The sequence below is a fragment of the Arvicanthis niloticus genome, chromosome 17, assembly GCF_011762505.2.
Source record: "Arvicanthis niloticus isolate mArvNil1 chromosome 17, mArvNil1.pat.X, whole genome shotgun sequence".
Classification (NCBI taxonomy): Eukaryota; Metazoa; Chordata; class Mammalia; order Rodentia; family Muridae; genus Arvicanthis; species Arvicanthis niloticus.
Window position 1 is genome coordinate 42644624 of NC_047674.1, and position 20639 is coordinate 42665262.

Genomic DNA, 20639 nt, shown 5'->3' on the forward strand with positions numbered 1-20639 from the left:
TAAAACAAACACAGATCTAATGAGCCAAGAAACTACTTACCTCAGACAGGTACGACCACTCCTCCCCCAATAATATTGTCGGGTTCTAATTTCGTTTGGGTCTGACAGGAAGGACTTCATCCTAATATCATCGGTTTTTATGAATATCCTGACCAGAACGTTCTTTTTGTGTGTATTACGGGTCCATTATTAGTTTTTGACCCTCTGTTAGTCATAAAGTCATTAAAGGTGAAGCTAGATGTTACTCCAGAGAGAAAAACCTGGGTTCATTGTGAAGATGAGGAAACTAGTGGGGTCTCAAGGAGCTACGTGACCTGTTCAAAGCCAGAAAATACTGGCAGAGGCACACCCTACTGTAATGGTTGGAAAGCAGTAACCGTTGGTTTATCTATGGAAAGACATCTGCTAGCAGAGTCTTCCCTAAGCAATACCCATCCACCTGGATTTGTAATTTATTTTTTAATTACTAGTTCTGAGTACATTATTGGTGCATCTAATAAAACTAATCCATGATCCCGGCAATATCCCACAGCAGAAAAAGTAAAGACTCATGTGCAGGCAGAGGGTCACTGTTTCATGGGGTTTGTTTCACGCTCTGCCGTTTTTTCGGATTCTTTGGTTCTTATTTTGCCTTGAAGCATTCTTACAGCATGGTCACCTCTGGACCTTAGAACCATAGTCTTTAGCACTCCACTTAGAACTTGCCTATTCGTTGTATAAATTCCGAGGCTTTTCTGCCTTAGGGCACGAAAGTGGACTACTCACTGATGAAATAAATGCATTGGTCTAATTCTTCTTGCTCCTTTGTTTCGAGAGAAGTTTGCTCTTTGGATGAGAGGACAGAGAGCTCTGACTTTTATTTTCTAGACCGCAGGGACTTTAGGTGGCCTTAAGTACTGTTCCCGAAGCTTGGATTTCCCGTTTAGAGGGTGCACTGTCACGATTAGCTTTTGTCTTCTGCTGCAGCTAATTTATCTTCTTCCTCTTGGCCCAGCCGGTGGGGGGCGGGGGTGTGGGCGGGACCCGCCTGCTGATGGAGACACCCCCTTCCACTCTCTGACCTGGGCGGGATCAGGCTTCCCGCTTGGCTGGGAGGAGCCCCATGGGGGCGGATCCCGGCCACAGGGGGCGGGGCAGCAGCTGACCCCTGGCCACTCCCGGGGACCGTGGAAGGGGGCGCGTCCCGGTGGAGCTGGTCCCGCGCTCTCGGGAGTGGGTTGGCCTCGCTGGGGCGGGGCGAGGCGGCGGCGGCGGCGGGATGGGCGGGCTGGATCGCGTGCGGCGGCGGCCCGGGAGCGCCCGGCTCCTCCCCGCCTGTGCGGCGGAGCGCCGGCGGCCGCGCTGAGCTGTGCGGCGCGGGCCGGGCGAGCTGCCGCCTGCGCCCGGAGCGAGCGGAGCGCGGCCATGCCCGGGCCCTAGCGCGCTGCCGCAGCCCGCGCCCGCCGCCGTCTCTTCAATGGGCAACCTGCTCGGCGGGGTCAGCTTCCGCGAGCCCACCACCGTGGAGGACTGCGACTCTACCTGGCAGACCGACTCGGAGCCCGAGCCCGAGCAGCCGGGGCCGGCAGGCGGTGGCGAGGGCCAGGAGCACGACGAGCCGGAGCAGCCCGAGCAGCCTCTGGAGAGAGCTGGAGGGCGGCCCCGCGCCAGCCCCGTACCGGAGGATCACGCCGAGGCGGCGGGCGCGGAGCAGGTACGCGGCCCCGGGACCCACGGTGGGCCCGGCGGGGGTCGTGCGCCCGGTGCCGGGGAGGGGATTGTGTGCGTTCCCCCCCCCCCCGGGGGGTGCATGGCAGGATGCTCGGCGTGCGTGGTCCCGGGCACCTGAACTAGGAGAGCCTGAGGTGCCCAGGATCGCCCGGTAGCTCGCTGCTGGCCCGGGGGGCCTTGCTGTGCGCCACGCAGGGAAGTCCCCCAAGGCAAATCCTGACTCCACTCGGTGTTCTCTGCAGCGCAGCTGTGTGATGCGAAGGTGGGGTGGGAGGAACTAGACTAAAAATAGAAGATTGTGAGGACCCGGCCGGTGCGTGTTGTTGTTTTTTTTTTTTTTTTTTTTAATTTAAAATATTATTCAGATCAAGACAAAAGGCAGTTGCCCGCAGCCTTCCCCTCCCAGCGGGGGGCCATGGCCATTAAAAGTATCGCAGAAGGTTTCTGAGTAAACTTAAAATAACACCGTTCTTTCCCCCAAGAGACACCTTTCAACGACTTCGAGTATTCCTTAACCGTTTCACCTAGAAGACTTGTTGATCCAACCAAGCTTAAATCAGTTGACCAATACAGTTAGGTAGTTAGGTTAGATGGCGTCCCTTAACCTCTTGTGGTTTCAGAAACTTTTAAAAGGAGGAACTGTATATTAAGTTTGCAGCGTTTAAGGCTGCTGGTTCTGTATTAGGCCTCCCTTTTACAACGTGAAGGAAAATGGAGCCCAAAGTCCAATGTGACATTAGGGGAAGCATTACCTTTCGAGGAAGTCCGAGCCTTCCCATCCGAGTTAATTGAGCTTGTTATTGAATGGAATGCTATTTCAGGGTGTGCGGTCCATTTTAATTCCCCGTTTTGGAGAACTGTGAGCTTTTCAGAGAAAATCTTGCCCAGAGCATATAGGGAGAAAAAGATGCAAGCTTAAGGATGTCTGTGGCCATAGTGAGGGCCGTGGCACTGCTGGATGAGATCGTGGCCGACCTTGCCTTGTGTTCCGGTTTGTATTTTGCACATAGTATTTGCTCAACCTCCAAACAGTATCGCATGACACATGTCAGCGTTTTATCCTCCCATTTGTTTCCCAAGTAAATAGCCACCGACAGACGTTTAGAATTGAAAAAAAATTGATAATAATCCAATTAACTAGATCAATTGTAAAATAACATAATGTTTCAGTTACTACCCCTCAACCTGAGTAAGAGTAGGGCATCCTTTAATTGTGAATATTTGTTTCTGGAAGTTCCACCAGACTTTTTTGAGACAGGGTTTTTCTTCGTAGACCAGGCTGCAGGCTGTCCTTGAACTCAGAATTCCACCTGCCTCTGCCTCCCAAGTGCTGGGATTAAAGATGTGGGCCATCACTGCCTGGCCAGACTTCTTAAGTAATCTTTGTGGTGTTTTGATTCCTCTCCGGTTACCCACTACATGGACCCGATCAGTTCCTCCTTTAAAGTAGGTCTCAGGCTGGCTTCTCGCCACTGTGTTTGCTCTCATCCATCTCTGTAAACGTTAGACAAAAGACGGAGCTGAGGTGAGAAAGCCTGGGCTGAAAGATGCTTCAGAGGTTAAGTCAAGGCTGATGTTAACTTTTCTGTCCTATGAGACACCCAAGTGGATGGGTGAGTAGTTGATGTTCTCTGTAAATAGATAGTCCAGGACTGGAGCTGTAGGCAGGCATTTACGATCAGTTGTACTTAAAAAAAAATATCAATGCAAGGTAAGAGGTCATCAAAGAGTCGTGAGGGATGAGGGTAGGTCTTCTCACCCTCTGTAGATCTGGTGTGATTAAGAAGAGGAGTCAAAAAAGAGGGGAGCAGTGGTACAGGAAGGAAGACAGGAGAGTGTGGTATTATGATAGCCAGCTGTTAACACTGCTTCAGGTGGTCCAGAGCTTCCGGGAAGTCACCTGGGATGACCAGAGATACGATTTGAGTAGATGGAGATTTATTTGGAAAGTTCCTAATAGTCCCAATTTAAAGCCAGGCTGTGGACAGGGTGTTATTTAGGTCATGAGGTGGGCTGTAGAAGAAGAGAGGGTATGCACACAGTTCCTTGGTGATGATTTACTTCAAGAGAAAGCAGAGACACAATCTACAAGTAAGCTTGTCAAGGGAGACGTGCTTACGCTTGCAGAGACTACAGCGCGTTTGGTGGTTGCATGGAATGGTTTGGAAGAGAGAAGTTTAGATGACTCGGGAGGGGCGTGTTAAGGAGCAGAATCCTTGCTGAGGAGGTAAAAGCAGCCAGGACACAGAAGTGAGCGGGACAGATGCTGGCTTGTTGAAGGATGCCATCATTTACATGGCAGTCTTGGGGAACAGGCAGGACATGAGTCGTTAGCCTCATTTCACAGCTGATAAAACTAAGATTCAGCTAAGTGATTTGCTTAAGGCCTCACAAATATTAAGGAGCAGAACCCATGCCTCACCTCACCCTTTTGGCTCCAGATACTTGGGTCGTTGCGCTTCATAACAGGACTTTCAAATATCCATCACTTCCAGCAGGGATGAAAGTGGTTTGGATCCAATTAGTCAGACGTGGAAGCCGCGAATCCTCGCACTGTTGTTGGGCTCTGAGCCTTGCTCGGTTCCTCTACGTTTCAGCAACCTTGTTCCCAAGATGCTGGCACTAATAACTGTCAGTCAGGCGTGTTGCACGGACGTGTTTTGTAAACGGGAACGTGCTTTCCGCAAGTGCGTGTGGTTGTAACTTGGGCTAAGCAGATCCAGAACCTCGCTAGGCAGAGCTATTTTGAAAAGTGTGGCGAGAACCAGGATGTGAACTTTTCCTTGCTTATGTAACACAGACAGTGTAAGTACTGCTCAACAGCAGAGGATTTGGTGTTAAAGTATCTCTGTACTTGTAGTAAGAGAGAGAAATCACACCGCTTCAGAGACGTGTGAAAGCTGCTTAGAAGATGCCAGTCTGTCAACACAGACAGACAGAGGGTGGGAGGGGTTGAGATAAAGGGTTGGGGGTAGACTTCTTGATGAATATTCACATTTCAGCACTGCAGTCTTCTTGGTCATGTTCGGTTGGTCTTATGGTCCTGAGTGAGTGTCAGTGAACAAATGCATTTCGCCATACAGCTTATGGTCTGGATAACTAGAGGTTATTAGACCGGTGTCTTATCCATTTAAAATGACATCACAGTGCTGGCACTTTGTAAACAGCACGAGTGAGCCACCACATAGAAAGTCCTTCAGTTAGTGTCCATTCCACCACTGAGAGCTCTGTCTTGCTCTGTGTATCTAAGTTTGCTGATTTCTAGCCCGCTGATCATTGAATGGGCAGGTGATTACTCATGCCTCGTATGTTTGTTATGGTGCTTTGAAGTAGTGTAGAAAGCTAATTTAGTTTAAAGCTCCTCTTTTCCTTTCATAAATATTACTTGACTTTCAGGCGCAGCCAGGAGATGCAAATTTAATGAGAATCTTCTGGGTAGAACTGACTTGCCAACTTAACCCTTTCGTGGCACCCGAGAGAATAAGCTCTGTCATAGACTTCATTGTATAACACCTGGTGGAACATGCTTTCAATTCGTTCTGAGTGCTGTTCTGGATCAATTCTGATCCGTAGCAATTACCCTCCAAGGGCATTGAACAGTAAAGATTTTTTATTTAGTGATATACCCTAGGACAAAAGTTTTTAGTGCAAATAAGGCGGGTTGATGCCAGCAAGCACTGCTTGTAAGTGTGATTAAAAAGACGGAATAATTTACTTTATCTGGGCAGGTTGTCAATGCTCAGGGTTCTTTATGGAGGTTGATGACTTTAAGTTTGTCCCAGAAGTTTCTCAGTATAATTCTCTGTGTTAAGTGGAGTTTTACTTTGTGTCCTAGGGTGGCGAATCCACGGAAGGAAGTGCTAAACCAAAGAGAAGCTTCTATGCAGCGAGGGATCTGTACAAGTACCGACATCAGTACCCGGTAAGACGGCGCAATGCCTTTTCTTTTTAAATGTAAACTTTTGTTTTTCTGTTTTTCTGATTTTACTCTGCCGGTAAACATGTCAGAAGGAGTCTTGTGACGCGCGCGCGCACGTGTGTGTGTGTGTGTGTGTGTGTGTGTGTGTGTGTTTCCATACACTGGAGCACTGGAGATTAATTTATCTTTGCCTTTAGCAGAACTTCAAAGACATCCGATATCAAAATGACTTGAGCAACCTTCGCTTTTATAAGAATAAAATTCCATTTAAGCCAGATGGTGAGTAAGCCACTTTGATAACAAGCAAGTTTTAAATAACAACATGTACCTGGGCGTACTTCCCTTGTTCTGGGCTTCACATGGTCCTGCTGCATTTGTTGGGTGGTTACTTTGGTTTTGCCTTGCCATGCAGGCTGATGTGTCCCCCAGAGCCCTGGGGTTTGGAATTTCCTCCATCCATTTACTGAGCTGCAGACAAATAGATATTGGTTAGCTGCACCTTCTCATTATCTGTGTGTCATGGCAGTTGCTGACAAGGTAGGAGGGGTAGGGTTTCTGTTTGCTGGTTTGGTTTGTTTCATTTGTGGGGCAGGGTTGCTTAGGAGGTTTTAGTCTTCTTATATGAGCAGAAAAGAAGAGAAAGTTATAAATGTATAGAATTTTAAGTGATAAGACCTTGGAGGGGGTCAGATTCAGCCTTTCACTTTGAAGATGAGGTTACTGGGATTTGAAGCCTAAAGGACTGACTTGCTCAGTCACCGGGTTGATTATAGAGTAGAACCAAGTTCCAGGATCTATTGTTCTTTCTGCTGTGCTGAACCTAAAAATCAGGGGTTGGGGAACTGTAGCAATCCCAGTTCAAATCCTGCCAAATAAATGTACCTCCCACACAGCCGTACGGCCTCCCTCATAGAACAGGAGCCTTCCCAGGCCCAGGCCCGTAGTGAAAACTTTCAGTTGCTATGGCAATTTGATTACAAACTCATAAGCAAAAAACTAAGGTAGCACCCTGTGCCTCACAGTGGGTATCTGAATTGTGTGTAGGCAAACAGAAGCCAGATACACTCCTTAGAAGTTCCTTGTGAGGTGGCCAGATTGTCCTGATTCTTGTCATGTGCTCTCAGTGGAAGCTGAGTGACATTCAGAGCCGTATGAGTCAGCTCATGAAGGTCCTAGATTGTGAGCCGTGCTGGCTAGCTTTATGTCAGCCGACACAGGATGGAGTTGTTCAGGCAGAGGGAGCCTCAACTGAGAGTATGCCCACCTGATTGGCCTGTGGGCAAGCCTGTGGGGCATTTTCTGGAATGAGGACTAATGTGGGGGAAGGGGTCTTACATCACTATGGGCTGGTGGGCCTGGTTGGTATAGAATAGCAGACAGAACAAGTTAGTAAATGGTATTCCTCTATGCCTTTGCTTCAGTCCCTGCGCTGAGTTTCTGACCGTCCTTCCTTTCCGTGGTGGACTGTGTGTGATACAGAAGTGCGAGTGAACCAAGTCCTCCTAGTGTTGCTCTTGGTCATGGTGTTGGTCAAAGCAATAGGAACTCCTAAGACACAGACGGTTCAGAATGCTGGAACCATGGGGAGGAGGGAATCATGGGAATGCTGGAAGAGGGCTCAAAGTTTGGATGTGGTGTTTAGAAGGGGGGAGTCCTGACATGTCCTGAGGAGTGTTGCCGAAGTGGGCAAACCCAGTTAATGAACATTTTGGTAGTCTCAGAAGTCTGGAGGGTATAATGCATAGTGTATTTACCGTTGATTTAAAAAAAAAACAAAAATCACAGGGGAAAATGACTCCAGCATGTTAATAACACAAAAGGACAAATTGTGTGACTCAATACTGATTTCTGGGAGGGGGTCCTGGTGACAAGCTGCTGGTCTTTGAGGAAACAAGGAGATGAGTTGTGGGGGTGGTATTTTTTTGTTTTAAGTTGTTGTTTTTGTTTGGCTTTCTTTTTTTCTTCCTTTCTTTTCTCTTTTTTTCTTTCAAGGCCGAGGATAAGGGCCTTGACAGACTTGAGAATCAGTAGGATTTTCTTAAGTTCTTATTGGAGACCATGGGCCATTGTGAAAGGAGTTGCTTTCTGCAGGCACAAAGACCTGTGTTCCGCTCCCACATGACTTTGTAACTAGTGTGGGACACTGAACAAATTGTCATTGTTATTAATTTACTAATGAGAGGCTTTGGGCAGATATTCCACTTAAGAGCAGTGTTTTCCTGTTAGTCATGCAGAGATGGTAATGTTGTTTGGAATAGTTTTTCTGCACAGAGGCAGATAGCAAATATGTTAGGCTTTGTAAAATAGTCCATTGAAACACTCAAGCCTGTCTTGTCCTAAAACAAAACAAACAAACAAACAAACCAGGCGTGAGCAGTATTAAAATGGTGTGCTTGTCTGTGTTCCAATAAAACTTTATTTACAAAACGATTGTTAGGCCGTCATTTGCCATCCTCTGTACATCACTCAGTACAAACTTCTGTAATCTGAGGTGCTGTCAGTTTTATTTTAATTGGGCTTTTTACATTACTGGGTATGTAACATAGAATATTCCTCTTTTAGGAGCATTCTTATGTGTTGCTTTTAAACTGAACGCTTTAGTATAAACTCAGGTGAGTCATAGGTTTTAATGCCATCACTGTATTTTTAATGAGTGGTCCATTTTCTCAACATTTGCTATGTAGGTGTTTACATTGAAGAGGTTCTAAGTAAGTGGAAAGGGGACTACGAGAGACTGGAGCACAATCACACTTACATCCAATGGTCAGTACAGTGTTCTCCGCCTCAAACTGCGTCCTGTTCCATCGTGTTTTCAAGACATCGTTAATTGAAAATTGTTTGTTTTTTTTCCCCCCAGGCTTTTTCCCCTGAGAGAACAAGGCTTGAACTTTTACGCTAAGGAATTAACCACATATGAAATTGAGGTAAGGCAGGCTCAGTTTACCTTACATAAGGTAACCAATAAAAGAATATCATTCCTTTATTGTCCTGATAGCTACGGAGTCATTTCAATTGACTTCCTCCCACCCCCTTTTCCTTTTTAGGAATTCAAAAAAACAAAGGAAGCAATCAGAAGATTCCTCTTGGCTTATAAAATGATGCTAGAGTTTTTTGGAATAAAGCTGATTGATAAAACTGGAAATGTTGCTCGGGCTGGAAACTGGCAAGAAAGATTTCAACACCTGAATGAGTAAGTGAAGCTCCAGTGGGAAGCCCTTGGCCTTTTCTTGGAGCTCCATTCTCTGGAAAGTAGGAATAGCTAGCCATTGGCATAGGTCCGCCTAGCTGTTGGGCATGGAAATAGCTAGTCATTGGACACAGGACAAGCTCTAGGTATTGAGCGTAGCTAACTAGACATTGTCCAATTGTAAATATTGAGGAAACAAGAGTGAATTAACACAACCAGATCTTGGGCACAGGACTGGCTAACTATTGGGCATACATAGGACTAGCTAGCTGTTGGGCATAGGACTAGCTAGCTGTTGGGCATAGGACTAGCTAGCTGTTGGGCATAGGACTAGCTAGCTGTTGGGCATAGGACTAGCTAGCTGTTGGACATAGGACTAGCTAGCTGTTGGACATAGGACTAGCTAGCTGTTGGGTATAGGACTAGCTAGCTGTTGGACATAGGACTAGCTAGCTGTTGGACATAGGACTAGCTAGCTGTTGGGTATAGGACTAGCTAGCTGTTGGACATAGGACTAGCTAGCTGTTGGACATAGGACTAGCTAGCTGTTGGGTATAGGACTAGCTAGCTGTTGGGCATAGGACTAGCTAGCTGTTGGACATAGGACTAGCTAGCTGTTGGGTATAGGACTAGCTAGCTGTTGGGTATAGGACTAGCTAGCTGTTGGGTATAGGACTAGCTAGCTGTTGGACATAGGACTAGCTAGCTGTTGGACATAGGACTAGCTAGCTGTTGGACATAGGACTAGCTAGCTGTTGGGTATAGGACTAGCTAGCTGTTGGGTATAGGACTAGCTAGCTGTTGGACATAGGACTAGCTAGCTGTTGGGTATAGGTCTAGCTAGCTGTTGGGTATAGGACTAGCTAGCTGTTGGACATAGGACTAGCTAGCTGTTGGACATAGGACTAGTTAGCTGTTGGACATAGGACTAGTTAGCTGTTGGACATAGGACTAGTTAGACATTAGGAATAGGAATCAAAATCTAGTCAGAAATGCATTTATTCCATCTCATGCATTCTAAAACAAAACATAGGAACGACAATGAAGAAATTCTACAGAGAGCTGGCTGTTCTGCTCCAGAGTGGTTTCTTCTTGAATCCTCTACCAAACTACAGCCAAATACTTGGCTTCTCTCCTTATATACGCCACTTTTCAGGGAGTTTATAGTTATTGCTTGCTTATGGTTTTTGGTATGTTCTCTCTCTCCTAGGCTCTAGGGTTACAAATTGTTTGTAATATCTTCATGTATGCAAACTTCTTAGGTTAAAATCATAAATGCCTTCTATGATGTATAAAAATGGGTTCATTTGATGTGGCCACACTTCCAGCTAAGATAGAGGAAAAAGCACAGTTGTCTTCATGAATGAGGTAAAGAACAAGTACCTACCTCTGGTTAATTCCAAAATCTATAAAGGAAAATTTAGCAGCTTTCTTGGATGGGTTTGGCTGTACTCTCTTGCTTGGATATGTGTAATGGTGATTAATACTCATAACCAAAGTTTAGTTTTAAAAATATTTTCTTCATATGCAGACTGATTTTTTTTCTTTTTTAATTATAGAGTGACTTATGAGTACTGGACTATAAAACTAACAATTTTAAGAAACTTTTTTTAGTACCTTATAATTAGCTGAACTGGGCAAGTATTAAGGGGGAAAAAAACTAACGCAAGCAATTTCTCTTTGGCAAAAACAATCAGAGTTTTGGCATCAGCTCTTTAAATTTTTTCCAGAATCCCCCTCACTTTGGTGAAAGGAGTAAAATACTAGCACTGAGGCATCTTTGTCGTAAGTAACACTGTTAAAATAGGAGGTTCAGCTAAAGCCTTGAAAATATGGATGTAAAGCTCTATGATCCTGACTGGTGGCTCAATGACTTATAACTCAGGTTAAAGTTTGATACGTAAGCTAATATAAGTGTAGACATATGCATGTGCCTATCTAATGCAGATAACCCTGTCTGGATGGTTTCTCTATTGGACTTTTGAATAAAGTTATCTGCAGTTAAGGCTTTGGCAAACACACCTCACCCTTTAGGCACCCATCTCTAGCCTTCTGTATTTTTGCTTGGAATGACAGTCCTGTTAGGTACATTGTTGTTGAAGTTGTAAGTCATGGACAAAATATGAGCAAAAGCTTGTTAGGTTTTTTCATTTATAGCCAAAACCAGAGCTCTTTCTGGAGGCTTTATTTTAATTAGATCGTCTCGTAGCCTCTGATGAAGAATGGCCTGAACTCACAGCCTTCCCACTCTGTCCCAACTAGCAAGCTCTCTCCCTCTCAGCCAATAGCTTTCTGCTTTTGAAGCTCTGGGTGAGCTCTCCTAGGGAAACAAAACAAGATTTAAAAATTAAAAAAAAAAAATTGTTTACATGTAGACGTGTGTGCCTGCTTGTTTGTGGGTGTGCCACATGTGTGCCTCCAGAAGTCAGAAGAGGGTGTCAGATCCCCTGGAACTGGGGTCTCCAGGCAGTTGTGAACTGCCTAATTCGGGCACTGGGAACCAAAGCTGGATTCCCTGTAAGGCTTTTCTGTTTCTTTATTTTTGAGACCAGAACTCCGAGTAGTGCCACCATTCTAGCACCATCTTCCAAATTCTGGAATTGCAGAAGTGACTTTTTTGTCACCACAAGTTTTTATTGATTAGGTTTGAGCAGATGATAGGGAATGATATAGACATATCGCCTCTATTTTCCTTTTGATTCTTCTATGATCCGTTCTTAAATGTCATGGCTTATCTGTGATTGAAGCTGGGAGACATCCTGAGCATTTTACAATAGGCTGGCCGGGACTTGGTTGTGTTTATAGCTCAGTGGAGGAAAACTGTTTGATCAGAGTAAGCTGAAGTGAAACTGAATGTAGAAGTGACCTGGATAAAAGTTGTGACATGTGTTCAGCTATTAAAGGACAGATGTGCAGATCAAGCGCTAAGATGCTGTCCAGGTCAAGGTTGGGATGAGCTAGGATTCCTGAGCTGTACTGAGTCTAGTTTTGGGTTTTATATCCCTGTGCTACCATCTCGTATCTGGTCTTCTGATAAAGTCAGCACTGCCTCTTTGTCTCCATAGTAGCCCCTTGCTCCATTGCCTGGTGTGGAAGCCAAGGATATGTACAGCTCCAGCCTTATTTAACTTCTCTAGCCGCCATTTTGCCTTCCTTTTTTGTTTGTTTGGTTTTTTGTGGGTTTTTTGTTTTGTTTTTTGTTTTTTTTTCGAACAGGGTTTCTCTGTATAGCCCGGGCTGTCCTGGAACTCACTCTGTAGACCTAGCTGGCCTCGAACTCAGAAATCTGCCTGCCTCAGCCTCCCAAGTGCTGGGATTAAAGGCTTGCGCCACCACTACCTGCCATTTTGCCTTTCATTGAGACATTTATTTCAAGCTGTCTTGAAACAACCAACTCCGTAGTTTCATAAATAATTTTGTTCTAAAATCCTAATCATTATTTTCCTCAGCTGCTCAGGTTTTTCTTTTGTTAACTCTTTTCCCCTTGGTTACAGAAATGCTTTAACTTATGTATATGTAAATACCAATGAGTGTATATGCAAATGCTAACTTGTAGTGGTACCTTTTCTTGGAAGCAGTCTCCCTGTCTTCTCCACCTCTTATTCTTATGAAGTCAGTTGCAATAAGTTCTTTCAATATAAGAGACCTGAATGCATGTGACAGCTAAATTATCCGTGTTGTTATTGGAATAGTGTCTTCACGTTTCCCAGTCACCTTGTCTTAAAACAGTGAGAGCAGTCACTGCTCTCACAGAGGACCAGGTTTCTAGCTCACATGCGGCTGTTCAGACTGTCCATAACTCCAGTTCCTGTGGATCAGGCATCCTCTTCTGACCTTCTTGGGCTCTTGCACTCACATGATCCATATAAACTTCAACAGGTACACACAGACACATAAATAAGTTTTTAAGAAATTCAAATATTACAGATTCATAAAACTGAGGCGTATGTGCTGAGTTTCACCCTTTGGGTTACAAAATAGATTTTAAAATAACACTTTGGAGGCAAATATCCAAAAGGTTGGACAGATAACAATTTTTTTATTCCAGTATTTGTTTAGCTCAAATAATACCATTTTTTATTTTGTCTGTATTCTTTCATTAAAATATAAGACCAGAAACTCTGTACTTCAATATCTTTAATAATTTGACATCTTTTCCCAGTATTCCCAGGTGATTTGGTAATTACTTCTAATAAAAAACTCAAGCACTTTTGGAAGCTGGGGGAAATATGTACAGTACTTTCAAGAAAGTTCAATGTCTGATATAAAACAGAATTTAAGAAGTTAGAAGCAAGTACTAGTTCTATTGTGTATCAATCTTGGGTACATACATGCCTGACCTGCTAACATCAGACATGGTTCTGTAACAGGGGAGAGGGTCCTTAAAGGTTCAGCCTGGTGGTGTGTGTGTGTGTGTGTATGTGTGTGTGTGTGTGTGTGTGTTCAGCTGAACAAGGCTGGTGAGGTGAGTTATGAATTGTTACTAAGTTTGGAAAACGCTAATCCAAGCATGGCCTCAGTTTTGAAAGAAAAAGGTGTGTCATGTGGGGGAAATGTATGCTCAGAATCAAAGTTGTCCTAAGTAAGATCTGAAGGTTTTTAACAAGGTGAGGCCAGCAAAGATGGAGGGAATAGGTTAAACTGAATTCCCATGTGCTGTTACTCAATCCTAAATTCTGTTGTTGTCGATAATAGTAGGAGTAACAATTGTGCTAACAGCTGAGGGTGGTGCTTATAATCCCAGAGGACACACTTGCAAACACATATGTGTATAGCCCTCCCCACCCCCATGCACCATTGCATACATGAACACATGCACGCAGAGAATAGTTCTAAATAATGTCCATGCTTACTGGGTTTGTTCATGCCCTTCATCTGTATTGTCTCATTTGAGTTTTCCAACAGGGCTGTGAGATCAAGATCCCTTCTCCCCCCCCCCCCCCTCATTTTATAGATGCAAACACTGAGGCTTAGATGGGGATCGTACTTACTCATTGCAGTTAAATAACTGCCGTAGGTCCAGAGGTTTAATCTATTATCACCATAATGGGAAGCATGGCTGCATTTAGGCAGACACGGTGCTAGAATGACAGCCGAGAGTTCTACCTCTGGATCAGCAGGCAGCAGAAAGAGAGCAACATTGAGTCTGGCTTCAGCTTCTAAAGCCCCAGAGCCAACTCCCCCACCCCCCAAGGTGACACACTTCCTCCAACAAGGCCACACCTCCTAATAGTGCCACTCCCTGTGACCAGGCATTCAAACACATGAATCTGTGGGGGCCGCTCCTGCTCAGAGCACCACAGTGATAAACCTAGGGTGAGACCAGCTCTGGGTCAACAGCTGAGGCAGGCACTGTCAAGCAGTTTTGTTTTCTTTATCAGAGTTCTTCTACCCAGACAGAGAACTGAGCGCTGCTCTCTGGATTTTGCTGGTCAGTTGGTGCTGTTAAAGATACCGTTCAGCTGTTAGCTAGTGCGCCTATGCTTCTTTGATGTTGCAAGTGCAGACGTTCCCCATAGACGGCAGAAGTCATAAATTTTATGGAGCCCTCCACGTCCTCTGTTTTGTTCCATGGTGAGATTTATAAATTAGGCGTGGTAAGGGACAATGTTACCATAATAAAAGCTACGCGCATGGCTCCTTCACTCTCTCATCTTGTGCCATGGTCACTACTTTTCTTGTGGTGGCATCGGCCAACCTGATGCTTGGCTGTCGGTGCGAAGCCGCTCTTGTAGAACACTGGTCCTCAGTGACATTACTCAATTAACACCAGCAAGGACACAGTCAATCTCAGTGGTTCTTTATGTTGATAAACCTTTTCAAGAGGAGAGTTTGTTTTTACGTTCGAGTTCCACATCTTTAGACTACACTGTCAAGTTTCACACAGGTTAAATAAAAATGCATCCTATAAGGCTTATTTTCTTGCTTTGCATTTCTAAAAACATCTCAGTGGTTTGGATTTTCCGACTTTTCTTCTCCTGATTCTTTCCTCTCATTTTATCCAATTCTCTCTTTCAGGTCTCAGCACAACTATTTAAGAATTACGAGAATTCTTAAAAGCCTTGGTGAGCTTGGGTACGAGAGTTTTAAATCTCCTCTGGTAAAATTCATTCTTCATGAGGCTTTAGTGGAAAACACTATCCCCAACATTAAGCAGAGTGCTCTGGAGTACTTTGTTTATACAATTAGAGACAGAAGAGAGAGGAGAAAGCTCCTGAGGTTTGCCCAGAAACATTACACACCATCAGAGAATTTCATCTGGGGACCACCTAAGAAAGGACAGCCAGAGCGAAGCAAAGCCCAGAAGACGCCTACTCTGCCTGCTTCGGGCTCGAATGCTCAAACTTCTACGCACAAGAAATCCAAGGACTCCAAAAATTCCTCAGTGGCTATTCACTTAAATAGCAAAACAGTGGAAGAAAAAAAGGGGGCGTCTAAAGAGCCTGGGGAGGAGGCAGACAAGCCAAGCCCAGAGCCCAGCAGTGAAGATACCAAGCCAAGAAACACAGAGAAAGGTAGTGCTACTGACCAGTCTGATTCTACACCGGAGAAAACAGTTACTGATACTGCAGGAAAAGGGGACTGTCCAACTTCTTCTGAAAAAGATGAAGAAGGGGAAAACCAGAGCAAAGACTCTGAAAATCCTGAAAATGCCAGTTGTCATGCTGAGGTAGTGGTACAGCAAAATGTCACAAACCCACAGACCAGTTCTGGTTAAGGGAGTAAAAACAACTGCTGTCTGATTTTACCATGAAGAACAGAGATGAGGTCAGGTTTAAATGTTAGCCACCTGTGACTTTTGCTGTACGCCCTTTGCTCTTGCTTTTATTTTTGGATCACAGTGAATTGGACATTTAATAAGAAGTTTTAAGACCAGATCCAATAAAAGAATACGCTTAGGATGTGTTTTCAAATTCTGTATATAACAGTCACTTTAAAAATAGTTTCAAGTTATCCAGACGCAGTTTCGTAGCATTTGGTATCCAACATGTTCTCTTGAGAGATTCCTGCAGACATTAAGACCCTCTGGTAATGCGGCAGCACCTGGCTTTTAGATTAGTGAAGGATGATGAGTTAGGCATGCCCAAATGTTTCCAGAAACTGATCTGGATGCTCTGATTACAGCGCCTCAGAGCTCTTAGCTTTGGTGTCTGCCGTGGCTGTCCTTCTCACTGGCTTGCTGCCCTCTCCTCCCCCTCTTCTTCTTGCTTGGGCTTCACCATCTCTCTCAGCTTCCACTCGAGTTTTCTAGTACACACACATTAGGATCCTCTCCTGTCCGGGTGGAGCAGAGGGGATTTTTTACTAGTCTGATTTCGGGATTCTTTTTATGTTCTTAATAATAAACATAGTCTCAGTATTAAGTGTTTAGAAAGGACTTTTGTGTGTGTGTGTGCGTATGTGAAAAAATAAGGAATGAAAATAGACTTTTGTTTTTTTCGTGGCTGTTCTATACAAAATTGGTAGTTGATTACGGATGCAAATCACTGAGGAGTGTTATAAAAACCACAAAAAAAAAAAAAAATTAGTCATTTTGAAAAGAGGACTCTTCATGCTGTCAACAAGCAAATTGTCCTTTGAACCATTAGTGTAGTGATGCCATGAGGACTACACTGATGTCACCGGTCCACGGTGTGTGTGTGTGTGTGTGTGTGTGTGTGTGTATGTATGTTCATATTTATTATGTGTTCATGTTTGTCTCATCTTCATGTACTGTGTGTATGTTCATCTTCGTGTGTTGTATGTTCATCTTCATGTATGTGCATCTTCATATATTGTGTGTATTCATCTTCAAGTATTGTGTGTGTATTTTCAATTTCATGTATTGTGTATTTGTTCACCTTCACGTATTATGTGTATATATTCGTCTTTCATTTGTCATTTGAAACTGAGAACAGTTTGAAATTATATGTACCCACTTTGAGTAAATATTAGATTTGCATAGCATTAGTTAAAAGTCTTGTTTTATACAGAGTTATTGCTAATTATTAGTACAAATCAGAAGACAATCAGAAACACTGTGATAGGAACTTCAGAACATTCATACAAACAGACAAAGTGATGAAGAAAATATTTTTACTTTTTTTTATTGAGCGAAGAATTGACTTTTAACAATCTCTCTTCAGCTTTTAAGAAAAGCTCCATGTGTTCTCACCCACCCCCAGACCCCAGGGAACTTTTCGTGTTTCCTCTTTTGTAGTGCATCATATCATTGTCTTGGCTTTTTCAGCCCACAACTTTCAGTGGCGATTCCTACAAAATGCTCCCACCAATTTTAGGCTTTTAGAAATAAGGCTTTATTGTTTTTAAATTTACACAGCCCAGTTATTTATCCCTGACTTTATTTGTGCATCATAGTGCCACAATTATGATACCCATTTATTTGTTAATAATATCCCTGTAAGTAAGACAAGAAACACTTCATCGTTCTAGGTACGTAATACATCAGCTTTAGCTTGTACCAATTTGTGAGGTGTGAAGATTTTAAGGTAATTATCGCGGTTTAAATTCAGTTCACTGCAAGGAGTGCATGGGCTCTCTTAAGTGTTGCTTGTAGCAACAGTCTAAAGATCTTAGACATTTACACAGAGTTCAGGGATGGGAGAGGATGGTCAACTTAGGCTGAATTGTAGGGATATGCACAATTTAATAAAAAAAAAATCTTAATTTTGAACACACAATGAAGCATTCACACTACTTTAAAGGTGTTTAGTATAAAAACAACCATGGGACCAGGGGACTGGGGAGATGACTGAGTGGTCAAGAGCTTTTGTTGCTTCCAGAGGACCAAGGTTCAGTTCCCTGCACCTATACTGGGTAGTTCACAACTGCCTCAGTGACCAGGGGATCTTGTTCTGGCTTCTGGGGGTGGTGGAACTTGCATGCATGTGGTGCACATAAATACACTCAAGCGCACACATACACATAAATAATTTTTTAAAACTAGACATGGGATAAGATACTAAAAATATTTTTTAAAACACAAGCTACCAGATACTAACGTTAATATAATCCAAATTACTTAGAAGTCACAGTATACCAGAGCCCTTAGAAATAAAAACACCTAACAATTTAGATTCTAGAGTATTATTCTTTATTAATGTTTTTGTTAGGTTATGCTATTTACTTTGAGAATATTTCGTTTCTAGAGGAGAACTCCCTGGCTTCCATCTAAAATAGTGGCCTTTTTTCTTGTGGCAGTTGTTTAAAACTGCATATTCATAACGTGACAATGTTTCCTACATTTAATCTGTAAATAGCAGAGAAAATAGCAAAGAACAAGTTGAAGGAAGTCATTCCTTGCACTGATAAAAATTGAGCATCTCGAATTTTTTTCTATTAAGATCACTTTGTACATTTAACAGTTTTTTACCGTAAGATCTATAGATGACGTGTTTATGTGTATGGTAGCTATCAAACAGTGGTCCGAATTTGACTTAGATGTTTTGTGTTTTTCGAACCACCATATGCTTACAGTCCTTACAGTCATTTACTAAGAAGCTGTTCCAGAAAATGCTGTGCCGCATGGCCAAGTAGCTTGATGCATTGCTGAACATCTGCAGGTGTTCTCATGTGGTCTTTGCTGTACCACAAGCGGCAAGGATACAAAGTATCAGCTGTTGATAAAGTTACATTTCACAACAAATGGATGCTATATTGCTCGATTAGCTTGGTGCATTTATAATATTTTTTTGCTTTCATATTTCAGAGGGGAAAATATATGTGAAGATATTTTGAAATACTGTGATAAATAGTTCTATATTTCTGTATGGTGGAGATGTTTCTGACATTAAGATCATTGTATTGTTCTGCGTTTTCAAGCTCATTCTCATAGGAAATTTTAAGTGGTCATGATGGACTTGAAAAAAAAAATCTTACCTGCTTTCTCTAAATTGAGGCTTGTTGTCAGTTCTAAAATTAAATTCTATACTGTTATTTTGTTTTAGGCTTTTGAAATTACAATTTTTAGTTTTAAGGAATGAAGATCTACAACTCAGGAGTTACTAAGAAAGTTTTACGATTTGTTTTTTGGTGTTACATATATAAATACATGAATGTGTAATAAAAACCTGTCATAACCATGACACATTGTGCCATGCCCTCCTGATTTTCCTAATTCACCGGGAATGAAGGTAGGATGGGGTGAGAAGGAAAAAAACATACACCGAGGTAGTAATTAGAAAAATCATTTTGACAAATAAACCTATATGCCGTATGGTATTTTTAAATTGGTTAAATGAACAAAGAATATTTGGTTTGTTGTTTTAAGGTCAAAGTTTGTAATACAGTGATTTGGTCAAGCAAATGTAAAACTATTCTCCAGGCTCCTCTAAAATCTGTGTTTTGTAACACAAGAAAAGCATTTTAAAAATCTTAATTATAATTACATCCATGGGTCTTTAATGAGTATTTGGAGTTGTTTTTAGAATATTTTCCTTTTCCTTTCACTGTGTGCATGTGCGCGAGCATATGAGTATATGCTAGGATGAGCTGAAACTTGACAGACATGCTAGAATCATTCAAGGCAGGGTAGCTTTAAAGGAAGCTGGCTGGAGTGAGTGTTGCTCCCAGGAGCCTAGCGATGCCTGTCTACTTACCTCTTTAAGCATTGACTTTATTGCAGGAACAGATTTGTGTGGGAAATCTCTAGGCTGAACGTGAATACTACCATACCTCCCCCACTGTTCTAGGGAGCCAACCCCACCCAGCAGATTGTACTCGGGGACAGTCTGCTTTTAGAAATCTCATTATTGAAACTAACAATATAGTTCCAACAGGAATGCCTAGAGGTTTCAGATGTGCCTTAATGAACGTAAATGGTTTTCATTCAGAAGTTCTTGTTACTATCCCATTGTAAACTCTTGCCAAGAGGAACCCTGAGCACCCATTCTTAAAGGATAAGTTACAGTATTCAACAATGTGTCACCTTTGCTGCAAGAATGCAGAGGAGTAAAGATTCACCTGTATTAGGTCATGTTTGTTTCTCTGTTCTGTCCATGCTGGCCCATTTAAACATCCTTTGGTTAGTACAAGTCATAATGATTGGTCTTATTTTCTGTTCTTGCATTCAGATGGCTACATAAAATAGAATGTTATTAAAGAAATTATTCAAGCCTTCATTCTTGTAGCTGTGTGGAGGAGTCTGAAATTAGTTTGAAAACCTTTCATGTTACCTTCTTAGTCGGCATGTTTAGAAAGGCTTGTTCTTGCTTTCCCTAGAGATTAGAGAAAGTATTCACTGTTACCTAATTTTTACCAGTTCTCTTGTAAAATTTATTGTTTTCGTTATTTGTGGAAAATAATTTTTTTTCTTGAATTAAAACTTTTACGTGGACAATCTTGTCATGTACTTGTGTGGCCCTGATTGTGACTGGCTGCAAGTAGAGTTCAGAGTGGAAGACATAGCTAAGAAACGTGACCATATTGAAGGCAGAGCAAGCCCCTTTCATGGGCGTGTGGGGTCTTCAGAGATGACTCTGGATCATGAAGGTGTGATCTCTGATGTCCAGGATAATAGGCCATCTTGGACCCTATGCTCCATTTTGATGGGTGCCATTTTCCCCAGAATATCTGCTATAATTTATCTGCTATCATTTTATAGTGGTTCAGAAATTTATGAGCAGTTGGACATCTGCTATGTAAATTAATTCTATCTTTATACCTATCCTGGGAAATACTGAAATATCATCCTTTATATTTGTTCTTCAATCAAATTTTTGGGGCTATTTTTTAAAAATGGCTTATTTTATAGGCAGGGCTCTGAAGAAATATAACTTATGGAATCTATATATGTGTGTGTGTGTGTGTGTGTATGTATGTATG

At 42.8% G+C, this 20639-nt stretch overlaps 1 protein-coding gene across 2 annotated transcripts; it reads left to right on the forward strand.

Annotated features, from left to right (window-relative positions):
- Nucleotides 1-1308: 1308 nt before the first annotated feature.
- On the forward strand, nt 1309-18901 carry Ogfrl1 (opioid growth factor receptor like 1). 2 transcript variants are annotated; one of them, XM_034521536.2, is made up of 7 exons: nt 1309-1693; nt 5546-5632; nt 5827-5908; nt 8314-8392; nt 8487-8553; nt 8674-8819; nt 14835-18901. In XM_034521536.2, exons 1-7 carry the CDS (start codon nt 1457-1459, stop codon nt 15532-15534), a joined length of 1398 nt encoding a protein of 465 aa, XP_034377427.1. In that variant the 5' UTR covers nt 1309-1456; the 3' UTR covers nt 15535-18901. The 2 variants fall into 2 exon arrangements, with proteins under 2 accessions (XP_034377427.1, XP_034377428.1); XM_034521537.2 differs by having other exon boundaries at nt 5830-5908.
- The last annotated feature ends 1738 nt before the right edge of the window (nt 18902-20639 follow it).